Below are 12,387 nucleotides of genomic sequence, written 5' to 3'. Positions count from 1 at the left end.
CCAATTTTCTTAATTAAATACATCCTCGGTAAAAATTATCTTCCAGAACAGAAATATTTGGAAACGAGAAATACAACACAAAAGCACAATCATCACAAACAAGAACCATAGAGACTAGACTAGACGGTAGTTTCTGGTCATTTAATTCATAAAGGACCAAACAAGAAAGCTCATGGATTGTGCAATTCTCAACCTCTGCTCAAAATGAGGCCTAAAGCAAGAAAATAATACAACAAATATTGCCATTATAATCGTTAAATGAAGTTCTGGAAGCAGTGTAACAATCCCCCAAACAACAAATTTGTGCAACATTAATGTAAGAAAGAATAAGGTTCCCTTGATCGAAGAATATCGCTCTATGTTCCCCACTGATCCATCATATCCTAAATGGTTGGTTTCCGGAGTTAGATCGGTGCAGCTTCGCTCTCTTTCGTTTTGCATTTCTTGTTGCGATTTCTTGGAACAGATTCGGTTCGTCATAGCTAATCTTGGGGCCCTGGATCTTCTTCCTCTTCCCGCGGTCGTATTCCTCATCCCTGTTGGTATTGGAAGAATAAGTTCATAAATTTGACATGCTACAGATGCATCTACCTTTTAAATCTTAAACAATGGTAATCGATCAAATGCAAACTTCCAGTGGACCGAAGTATTGTCGACAGCCAGTAACTAAAGCAAAAAAAACGTAGAAAACCCAATAAAATGCCATGATTTGAGTCCATTGATTGGACAAAACCCTGAAGACATCATGCTTCAAAGACAACTATAACATTTCAACATAACCTAAAATAACCCTTTTGCGAGAACTTGAGTGTGAACACCGAATGTAAACCTAATTGTCTCATCATCCGAAACAGATTTAAAAATTTTATATCTTGTCACAAATTTTCTGCGGAACAGCTTTGACAAGTCAGGTACCAGACTGATATCATGTTTGCATAAAAAAATATGCTCGAAATTCAATTTCAAAATAAGATGATTCTTGACCCATAAGTTTATTTTACCCAAGGGCATCAGAACAAGTAGAGACTCACCATTCATCCCCAATGTAACCAATTTGAGAAGGCTCCGATTTTGGTTTCATATTTTCTGGAAGAAAAACATCGATGCCATCCCACCGGGCAACTGAAACTCACACAATCAAAGATAAAAGAATAAATTATGATTTTTTAGTTTATGGATGGATTAGGATAGAATATCAATTGCGAATTTGCAATGGAATTTACCAGTTGTTTCTTCAAGCATGGTCATGGTAATACTATTCTGTCTTGATTCCCTTCTTTCTTTCTCAGAATTACCAGGCCCTTGAACAGTAGCCTGCCTTAATTGTGACGGATTCACAGTTGCATGCATGGCACCGTTCTGGCCTACTTTCTCCTTGCATCCATCATCATTAACACCACCTGCAACATTATCATTACAACCACTGTTTTGTACAATAGAGTTTTTATCTCCATCATTTGAGCAACATTCAGCTTTCTCTCTTTCAGACTTAGCATTATGATCATTGGGTAGAGGTAATGATTTGTCAGAATTAAATTGCACGAGATCCAATGGTGAGTCATTTTTCCCCAACAACTGTTTGACATTGAGATTCTTGTGTTGCAGAGAGTAAGATTTTCTTCGCTTTGGCTTCTGCTTTTGCTTTTGCTTTTGCTTTTGCTTTTGTAGGGCAAAGGCCACACCATTAAATATAATGTTAGAACTCAGCGACATTCTGGAAATCTGACACTTAAAAAGCTTCCCTTTTACTTTGAGTTGAGGTTCTTTGTTATTTGATATACCATTTGACAAGGACTCTGATGTGGCAGGTAAGTGCAACGAGATTTCGGATTGGTAAACTGTCCCCTTTTGTAAGACTCCATGAGTTTCTAATGAGGTTGAGTCACCACTGTTTTCAGGTGAACCTTGCACCTAGAAACTAACAATTAGAAACATGGCATAACATTGGAGAGGGAGAAGGGAGAGGATTAAAATTTCAGCTGTCAACAAATGCATAATTGTCCATGCCGTGCACCGAGATGAGAGAGCTACCTGAGACTCTTCAATTCTGCTTCGCTTTGCAAAATTTGAGTATCCCTTTTTACTTGATGCTTCCTCTATTGTTCTTGTGGGCATAGGTGTGCTATCACACTTAAAAAAAAGAACCAAGCAAAAGTTAGCGTCGTACAGCACTAGCTGAGAAAAGCGTAAAATGAAAAATTCATAAAGCCAGGTGGAAAAAAAACCAAGTCATAGCAGGCTGCAAGTAATTACCATCATCAAATTCGTGGCAGCAATGCCGCAAACATCTGCAGATGATACACAATCACTGCTGTTCTGCGGCTGGTCAGCTGATTTACTATGATTTTCATTGGAAGTATTCTTATAGCACCTTGGTGGCATGGCCACAAATTCACCAGACTCTTTCTTGTTAACTGAATCCTTGGGCAGATTGCAGTTTGGCAACTCCATAGCAGATGCATCCAAATCTTGCACAACACTAACTCCCTTTTGGCTGCCACTAATTTTGGGATCATCGCCCAAACTGTAATCACAGTGAGAAACTTCGCAGGTTGAACCTAACATTGCTTGACTGCCAGAAGAATTGAAATTGGCAGCAGAACAGTCCACTGAATCTTTTACTGGAGGCACTGATGATGAAGGTTCTGATTGAGCATCCCTCAGTTGGGACATGTGATCAACACCCATAGAGCAATTTACATTCTGAAAAGATATTCTTTTAGGAGACTCTTTCGATGAAGTGCCGGTAAGTGTCGCTCTCTCGGACAAAGCAACAGGAATAGAACCATCTGACTTCTCAATTGAACCATTCGATATCTTTCCATTCAACTGCTGGTCAATATTAGAATTCACTACATTTTCAAAGGCATTCATGGCTACCTTATTCTCTTTCTGGACTACAACAACTGGTTTATTTGCAATACAATTTTTCATATCTCGAACATAAAACAACATGTAGGCCTCTTGTTTAAGAACCTTCCCCTCATTAACGTGGACAACCTATTAAAAATCATAACAAGTAAGCTCGTCAAATAGTTATTTCCAGACAAAATACAAGGACTGGCATATGAACTCATGGATGATTATACAAAAAATAAAAGATAAAACCATTTCAATTTTCAACTGAAATAGCAAACTAGAACATGAATTACCAAGAAAATCATGTATTGAAATTAGTTGGTTGTTTGTAAAACACGATTACTTCATACCTGATTGTCATCTAGAGAATACCACATGCCACTTGAAGTGCGAACAAAGCAGTAGTAATGTCCAGAATGAGTGCTCCAACCAGCATGAACAAGAACACCATAGAGAGTGTAACTGAGATCCTCATCCTGTAAAATTCAAAATGGACAAGTATTAAAAGACATCAAAATGTTAATCATACAGCCGAAAGAATAAACACAGCAGGAAAAAGATGTCAGGCATGACAGACATACAAGTTTTCATAAATGTTGCTGAAAAATAAAAATTGTAAATAATTAGAACCTATATTTGTCTTCCAAATACATATTCAGGCATTTGAGTCAAAGTAAGCCTACGATATCAGCTAACACCAAGTATACCAAAACATCAACGATCACATTCATTGCATTCCAGAAATGCCACTCAATCAATACTTTTCCCAGATTCGGCATATGAGACAAAATCAAATAGAAAGTACTATGTTGATTGCAGACAATTAACTTCAGGGTAAACTCCTTGGGTATCATTATACGATCAAAGCAAGTAAAAACACAATAATGTCAATCAAAGGTGAATGTGCTCCATACAGTTTCATAAGATATTGTGTATCATGTCGATGTTCAAAGGACTGTGGATCATTTGGACTTCAAAGTAATCACAAACAACGATAGTTTAATTACAGAGCCTGGTTTGAAAGGAGAGAAAGAAAGAAGACTTGTAAAAATACAAAGATATTCAAGAGGGGACTTACATAAGGACCAGTTACAAATGGTTTCAAGTCTAAAGTGGGGCCAAAATAAATTTTTTTATCGATTTTCTGCCCTTGTATATGCGAACCAAACCGCTTTAAGTGAATAGTAAGCACATAAGGTGCCTTGTGAATTGTTAGCTGCTTAAGAGCTTTAACTTTCTGTTTGCATTCCTGACATTGGTACTGGCTAGCACCTCCATCCAAAAACTCTTTAGCTGTAAAATGAGCGAGTGCCTTGTGCAGTGAATCTGCTTTTGCAATTTCTAAACTCAAGTCCAAGAACGGGTCAAACTTATTGGAGCAAAAGGAACATTGTATGCATTTCACCTAGAAGAATGGCAAAAGTGTCATTAGAACCACAAAATCAAGACGAAAAAAGACCCTTAAATTGGGTATAAGCATATGACAGCATGTAAGGTACCGTAAAAAGTATGAAGCAAAATAACTACACTTAACCGGTGAGATAACAGGGAAAGGAGATCCTACTCTTAGGGTGATACCCAATGATGCATCTAAGAGTTGATTTTTCAGTGAACCCCATATTTATTATTAATATTCACATTTAGATGCACCATTAGGGTGGTAGTGCCCTAAGGGAGTAGGCCGAGTAGCTTGAACATTTCCAAAATAACAAGGGATTATTTTCTCAATTATTTTTTTTAAAAGGGTGTTTAGCCATTTTCCTGAAATTGCCTGTGAAATTAGGAGGAAAAACCTCCATAACCATGTTGTCTGCTACCTTGACATTTATAAAAGCCACAAATTACCTGACTTCTAAGCCGACCACCAAATATCTTGTGGACTAAACTTTTCTCATAAGCAGAATGTGATTCACTAGGCACTCCAGATGGTAAGCAGCATTTGTGCATGGATTCCAGTAAATTGACCATATACTCATGAGCATCCTCTTGTCTGGCATTACAAAAGTTCCGGGATATACCTAATATCTCAATTAAGGGTTCAAACCTTAAAAACAAAATCAAAGGTTCAAAGAAGCTAGAAGCCCAACCTGTAAATTAACTAAAGAAAGCTCAAGGAAATGAAGATTAACAATTGATTACAAACTAAATAGACAACATCATCACAATGTGAGATTTGTGATGGATTTCTTCAAATATTTTGAGAGGAAAAAATATTTGGTAATAAGATTTAAAATATGGTCGTTTCATCATCTGAATCACTTGACAAAGGTCACTCACATGTATCAAGAAAAAGAAATGATAAGATAAATACAAGGAAATGTACTAACCGAGCTCAAAAGAAATAAGTCAAATAACATTTCTATATGGTCGGAAAATGCTAAAAGATCAGCCAACCATGTAACAAAAATTAAGCAAATTAGGGGAAAAAAAACATGCAGTATTTTATTTAACATGAGAAATAACAAACCAGCCAATAGCAAAAAACAAAACTCCAACGATCAAGGTAAGAATAAAATGGTCGGCTTTGAGTTCAAATCAACAAGACACACATCATCTTCTTATTACATAAAAATAAACAGAACATGTCTTCAATAGGATACAGCGCAAGTTGGAAACAAGATCTTTAGGCTCTAATATTCTCCCAGTTGATTGTAAAGCACGGCTTACATGTTTCTGTATTGCACATAGAGCACAAAATCCAGCAGTGCGACCTTCATAGACCATGAGAGTAAAATCAGAATCGAGTGCCTCAAATATGTTCCATAACAATAGTCGAGAGAGTGACAGAATTCAGTCAATGCATGATTTAACATAATATAAGGTGAAGATTATAGAAAGCTGAATTAGATGAGTTTAAAACTCGTTTTTTCTGAATGTATCACAACAACAAATTCATAAAGAGAGAGAGGCTCACAAGAGTATTGATGCTTCCCACTCTGTAGATAAGCAGCTAAGGGCTCAGTATAAGTCAAACATTGCAACACCGAATTAAGGAAACAAGTATTTCCAAGATTGCGTAAGCCAGCGCCCTGAAATTAATAGTATAAGGCCTACGTTCATGCAGTTAGTTACCACAAAAGAATTTGCAATCCAGAAGGTACACTTTAAACACATCTATATTAGTGAACTGACAAATTATTAAAACTATCCATAGATCATATATGATTTCCAATAGATCGGCAAACCCATATCAATAAATCGAGTTTATGACTGGTGTCAACAGAGGAAAAATCAATTTACATGGGCTCATTAAGTGAATAAATAAAAAGGTTGAAAGTTATACGTATTTTTTGGGCTTAACAATCAATCCACTGATCAAAATTTTCCAGGTGTCCGTAACTCTCACATATCCTAACAATTTTAGAAGGTCAAACGTTAATTGCAAGATGGAAAAAAGTGGCAAAAGAAAATAAAGACACAGTATCTCATTTAAAAATCAATAAAGATGATAGATAGGTAGATTCAAACACACAAGACACTGAAGTAGAGCTGTGATATAATATGACCATAACGTTCAGAACTTTGGAGCATAGACAAAAAAATATACAACGAAAATTCATTCACATAAAGTGGATAATATTGAAGCAATCCCATGAAACAAACAACTCACAATTCTGCGGAATGTAATCCCCAAACTAAGCTCTGGATCCAATCCCAAATTATCCGAAAGCTTAGGCATTTCATGTTTCGCCGCCAACTCGGATACCTTATCTTGCTCTGAATTTGGATTCAAAGTCACAAGCTTAAACCCAAAACTGCTATTATTGCTGAAACCATTATACGTTTTCTTCCCCAAATGGAACTCAATATTCCGATCAATCACCGCCACAGAAGAGGACGGCTCCGGGTCGAGCGCCGCCGCCTCTGAAAACATCGTATCGGCCATAATAGGTGTGAAACCTCGATTAAAAAAACCCTTCCTTTTTCCTTTCTCCTTCGTATTGTCAGAAATTTTTCTCTGGTTTGGGTTGTTTTAACAAAGGGATTATGGAATCTCTGCGCGTTATTTGAGAGGCGATGACGGTGTTTGTTTCAGCCTGAAAGGAGACGGAGAAGAAGTATAAACCTTAAACCCTAAAAAAGAGTGTTTGTCTGTCACGCGTTAGTTACGAGCGTCGCGCTTAGACGCGTTGCAAATACAAGTGGTTTCCATCTGCGGGTCGAAGTCCGGCTATTTGGGAAACACCTAAATAATATTTTTATATTTTTGATTATCCTATAATTATCAATTCAGTATGTTTATTAAAAAAAGTATGTCTCTTGTGAGATGGTCTCACGAATATTTATCTGTGAAATGGGTCAATCCTACCGATATTCACAATAAAAAGTAATATTCTTAACATATGGATGACCCAAATAAGATATATGTCTCACAAAATACGATCCGTAAGATCGTCTCACACAAATTTTTGTCTATTAAAAATTTGAGAGAGGACACTATCCTATATATATCAACTCATTTTTCAGTGTATATCTATATATGTTCACCTTTAAATACATTATTTATTTAGATTGATTCTTAAAAGTAATATAAAATTTTTCACATACACTTGGCATTTTTTTTATATTACATGCACATATATGTTATAACGACCTAGTGCTATTTTGGAATAAAACATTTATTAAATCAGAATAATTAACCATCAGCTAGTCCGTAACTACCAAAGGTCAGTTTGAACCTTTCGACTGATTCAAACCTCTTGAATATCAGAGTTTGGAGCTTCCGAACTCCGTCTATAAATAGATCATCTGAATTTCATTTCAAGTGCACAATTCCCCCTTTTATCTCAATTTTAGATTATATATATTTTAAAAAACTGTCTCTATACTCGAGACAAGTTGCGAAGCGCTTTTGGAGTAGGCGGCAATTCGAGAATCGACTGGCAAAGTGAGCGTCCCCACAAGAATATTGATGGACGAAAATATAATATGAACGTCTTTTAGTAATGTTTTGGGGAAAAGTTGCAATAATATTGGAGCATGTGTAAAATATGTGCACACTACATAGAAATTAGTATTTGAATCTGAAAAGTTAGTAATATCATTCTTTTGGTCGTAATATCTAAGATCAGAGCGTAGGCATTTAAGAATTGTTCAGAGATACGTAAACACTGATATATCCAAAGAGTATATATTCTTATATGTTGCATATTTATTTTGCCATTATTATCCGACACATGTTATATAGTCATGACACATTTGTATTGTATATCACGTTTGAATATATTATTATTTGGTATAAGTCTTGTTTGATTAGGGATGCTCAACCCATTTTTTTAAATGATTTTGTACCGAGAGTCATTTCTGATTTGACGAGACATAATGTTACGTTGACCTAGGACAATCTAGGTCTCTCGATTTGAGTGTGAGAGTCATTTCTTTTTACGACCGAGTTAAGACTACATACCCCGACGTCTTTAGACTGAGCATAAAATTTTAGTATTTGATCTTGGATTTATCGAGCATGCATTTTCACATTTGGTTTGCACACTCGTATTTGTGTATTGGGCAATTAGATCGTTCACATCATTGCTTGTATCTTGGACACTCTATTTTTATGAGGTAAGTCTCAGATTAGACGAATCGGACGAACATGACAATGATTAGGCAAGACTTGGTTCTTGCGAGAGGAAGTCAGTTTTTATTTGCAGATTTACATTATGCTTTCGATGAAGTTGTAAGTAAGTTTATTTGATTGGATTTGTATTATGCATGCATTCCCGTTTAATGATTATATTCCGGACAAGGATGCTACACATTTATCTTATCATTTTAATTTGTTTCACTTTATTGATTAAATATTTTATAGTTTTGATATATAAATTTTATATGTTTAGTGCCTCCGTTGGTTTAGATCATTATATTATATTTTTTTTATTCAAAAAATGAATTAAATTTAAATTTACAAATTATTTTCACATAATACGTATTTATTTATAGGCGCCAAATAAATATTGTAAGAATACACATATAGCTATTTAATGATTTTTATAATTTTTAATGAGAGATAATATTGAAAATAAGTGTTATTCATCACTCTCTAAATTTTGTTAATCACACTCCATATTTAATCATATGACCGAAATGCCCCCACCTATTAATTTAAGTTACAAATGCGCCCTTATTATATTATAACTTAATAAATGCTTTTCCATTTTATTCATATAATCCCAACAACACGAATTTTTTTCCTTCACTTATTTTTGTATCAATTTAATTTAGTATTTTTTAAACATACTTAATATTTCTATTTTCACATAATTTTATTTCAAATTTGTGAATATTGAATGATTTTGGAATTTTATTAGTTATGTAGATTATCTCAAAAAGTCACCTTGGGAACTAGTGCTGCTATACAATCTTTAGAACAGGGTAATGAAACCAACAAGACAAATGACAAATTTCAGAACAATCAAAAGATTATCTTATTAATTGTGCTCATTGTTTGATCAGTTCAAGATCTTTAAGCAAACCAACTATCTGCTGCATGCTCGGCCGCTTCGAAGGAACTACAGCTGTGCAAAGGTATCCGATCTTCAACGCCTCGATGATTTGAGCATCTGGGGCTGTTCCACGGATCTTCACATCAACAGCTCGTGATTCTTTGTTCCTCCTGACTAACCCTCTCACCCAGCTTACCAAGTTTACTTCTTTTTCATCCGGATAATCATCTCCGACGGGCTTTTTACCCGCGACGAGCTCAAGAAGAACTACTCCAAATCCATAAACATCAGATTTTGGAGTTTGCATCTTCGGAGAGCTTCTTTCTGGATCAAGAAACTCTGGTGGCATGTACCCTGGTGATCCACGATTAATCTCATCCTCGAGTTCACTACCGAAAATCTTAGCCAGCCCAAAATCTGATAATCGTGGCTCCAAGTTGGAGTCGAGATAAACACTGCTTGCTTTGACGTTTTGGTGAATAATCGGAGGTGAGCAGCCATGGTGCAGAAATGCCAGTGCCCGGGCCATGCCAAGTGCAATGTTATGCCTAAATTTCCAAGCTACTAGAGACCCCTCGGAGCCAACGTTTTGTATCCCATTATTCTCGTCGTCCCAAGTGTCCATGCTCCAGTCTTCTGTGGCTTGAACGCCAAGAGGCAAATCATACAGCAAGTTTTGCAGGTTTCCATTTTCCATGTACTCGTAAATGGCAATCCTCCGATCTCCAGCCAAACAATAGCCAGCTAATGGGACCAGATTCGGGTGTTTGATTCGACCAAGATGTTCAAACTCTTGTGCCGCTTCCTCATCTGTCAATGTGGATCCATGAACCAAAACTTTGACGGCAACATGAATTCCTCCAGGTAATACTCCACCATAAACGCGCCCGAACCTCCCTTCGGCCAACAACGTCCCCCGATCAAAATTAGAGGTAGCAGACAAGAGGTCTGCAAATGTAAAATTCAGCAACGGTTTCTCAAAAACTACTACTGGCACAGACGCCGCTTGCTTGATATCAGCCACCCAAGTGGTTGAATCAGTCTGGAATGAAAATGGTCCCGAGATAACTTGTTCTTCCCTAAAGGATTTCTGTTTCACAACCCACGTTTTTGTTTTCCTCCGACATCGAAAGGCCAAAAACAGCAATCCCACAAGCAAACATATCATTGAGAGAGAAAGAGCTAGAGCAAGCTTTAATCCCTGATGCCTCGGGGATTTTCTTTTGAACAAGGCCGAGTTTGCAGCAATCGGACAGCTGTTCACCGATCCAATGAAAGATGTTTGAAGGGCTTCAGAAGAAATTTGTGATCCACATAAACTCAAGTTGTTGTAAGAAAAGTTCATCCTTTCCATCTCATGGAATTTTTGGATGAGCATCAATGGGATACCCCCTGTAAGATTGTTGTACGAAATATCTAGAACTTTAAGATTATCGGTAGCAAGAGGAGGAATATGGCTGCTAAGATGGTTTTTGGATAGATCCAGTGTTCTCAAATGGATAAGCTGTGAGAGATTACTAGGAATAGGACCAAGCAAATTAGTTTCAGACAAATTCAGGTACTCTAAATTGGTTAGCAACTCAACATTCAAGAAACCTTGTTTGGTAAATCTATTGTGGGCAAGATTAAGGTGAATGAGATTCTGTGCTTGATTCAAATCAGTGCAAAATATCCCACTAAACTGGTTTTCAGACATATCCAAATGCCGTAAACTCGACCATTTGAAAGTGGAACCTATTATTACCTTGGCAATGTGACCTATAAACTGGTTTTTGCTCAAATCTATCACCTCCAGTGGCCCTCCAAAGATACCAACAGCAGAACCTTTAAACAGATTGTTCGAAATGTTAAGGTGGACAATGGAATTCATCCCTACGAAATCCGAATCCCGACCAGAAATTTCATTTGCAGCAAGGTTCAAGAATTTCAAGTAAGGGAAAGCCGCCATGAAACCTTCAGGAAGATGACCACTGAGCTTGTTTGCTGATAAATCAATGGAAACCAACCACGGGCAATGAGTAATTCCCGAAGGAACTTTCGATTCAAACATATTGTTACTAAGATTCAGAGCTTGCAAAGTGGTGATGGAGCTTATAGATTCAGGGATACTACCAGAAAAGGCGTTGAATGAAAGGTCCAAACTTTGAAGTTGCCCAAAATTGCCTATGTTGTTAGGAAGATATCCAGATATTTGGTTAGATGAAAGGTTAAGACTCTTGAGCGAGCCCAAACTCCAAAAATCAGAAGGCAAGGAACTGATTTTATTGTAACTAAGATCCAAATATTCAAGGTTTGTCAATTTCCCAATAGTGGTTTCAGGAATTACACCAGACAAGCCCAAACCAGAGGCTTCAAACTTAACAATTTTTTCACCTTTGTCATCACAAGACACACCTCTCCAAGAACAAAATGAGCCAGAGAAGCCATAGTCTTCCGATGGATTTTTACCCATTTTTTGCAAGAATTCAAACATATAAAACATATCTGTATTGGGTTGTTGGCAAACCACCAAAGGCCTAGAGAAAAGTACCAAAACCAAAAAATAAACAAATATTCCAAACCCCATTTGAACTTTGCCCTACAAGCACAGAATAGTTCATTCAAAATAAAAGCAAAACCTCCCCTACCCTTCAAGACTCCAACTTTACCGCCATTAATGCTCATAAACCCTTCCTCCTGCAACTGAAACACCAACAAATCCACAGCCGTCGCCACCGCAAACCATTGAACACAGAACTTAAGGTTGCAAGATAATATCAAAAAATGGGCTCTTAACTTTTTCCTTCAGAACACCAAGAAAACAGTACAGCAACACAATATGACAGACATTACCATTTTGAAAACTTCTACACAGTAGTACATAGGAACAGTGGCAACAATTGAAGTTTTAGGAGTCCAAAGATAATACAACAAACGTGAGGAGTATAAATGTCTAACCTTGGGGAAATCTTGGACTCAAATGAAGCCAAGAATAATATCAGTGGCTAAATATTCAGACATACAACAAACACTAGAAAAACTCTTAATAAAGCTTTGCAGAAAGGTCGTTTTAAATGAGATAAATACACGGTAGTGGGCTACAACT

General features: G+C 36.7%; 2 protein-coding genes across 3 annotated transcripts; both read right to left on the bottom strand.

The window, feature by feature from the left end:
* Positions 1-130: 130 nt before the first annotated feature.
* On the bottom strand, positions 131-6,977 carry LOC140971314 (uncharacterized). 2 transcript variants are annotated; one of them, XM_073433524.1, is made up of 11 exons: positions 6,470-6,977; positions 5,774-5,888; positions 5,460-5,570; positions 4,705-4,877; positions 3,938-4,264; positions 3,210-3,335; positions 2,254-3,000; positions 2,032-2,130; positions 1,224-1,911; positions 1,032-1,122; positions 131-536 (listed from the first exon to the last, which is right to left on the bottom strand). In XM_073433524.1, the coding sequence occupies exons 1-11, from the start codon at positions 6,743-6,745 to the stop codon at positions 377-379; spliced, it is 2,913 nt and encodes a 970-aa protein (XP_073289625.1). In that variant the 5' UTR covers positions 6,746-6,977; the 3' UTR covers positions 131-376. The 2 variants fall into 2 exon arrangements, with proteins under 2 accessions (XP_073289625.1, XP_073289626.1); XM_073433525.1 differs by lacking the exon at positions 3,938-4,264.
* A 2,185-nt stretch (positions 6,978-9,162) lies between these two features.
* Positions 9,163-12,387, bottom strand: LOC140971305 (probable LRR receptor-like serine/threonine-protein kinase At2g24230). Its single transcript, XM_073433508.1, has one exon. The coding sequence runs from the start codon at positions 11,866-11,868 to the stop codon at positions 9,298-9,300; it is 2,571 nt and encodes an 856-aa protein (XP_073289609.1). The 5' UTR covers positions 11,869-12,387; the 3' UTR covers positions 9,163-9,297.

The sequence above is a fragment of the Primulina huaijiensis genome, chromosome 2 (genome assembly GCF_012295235.1).
Source record: "Primulina huaijiensis isolate GDHJ02 chromosome 2, ASM1229523v2, whole genome shotgun sequence".
NCBI classification, from domain to species: Eukaryota; Viridiplantae; Streptophyta; class Magnoliopsida; order Lamiales; family Gesneriaceae; genus Primulina; species Primulina huaijiensis.
The sequence above is the reverse complement of the archived record's forward strand: the minus strand, read 5'-3'. Positions and strand labels throughout refer to the sequence as shown.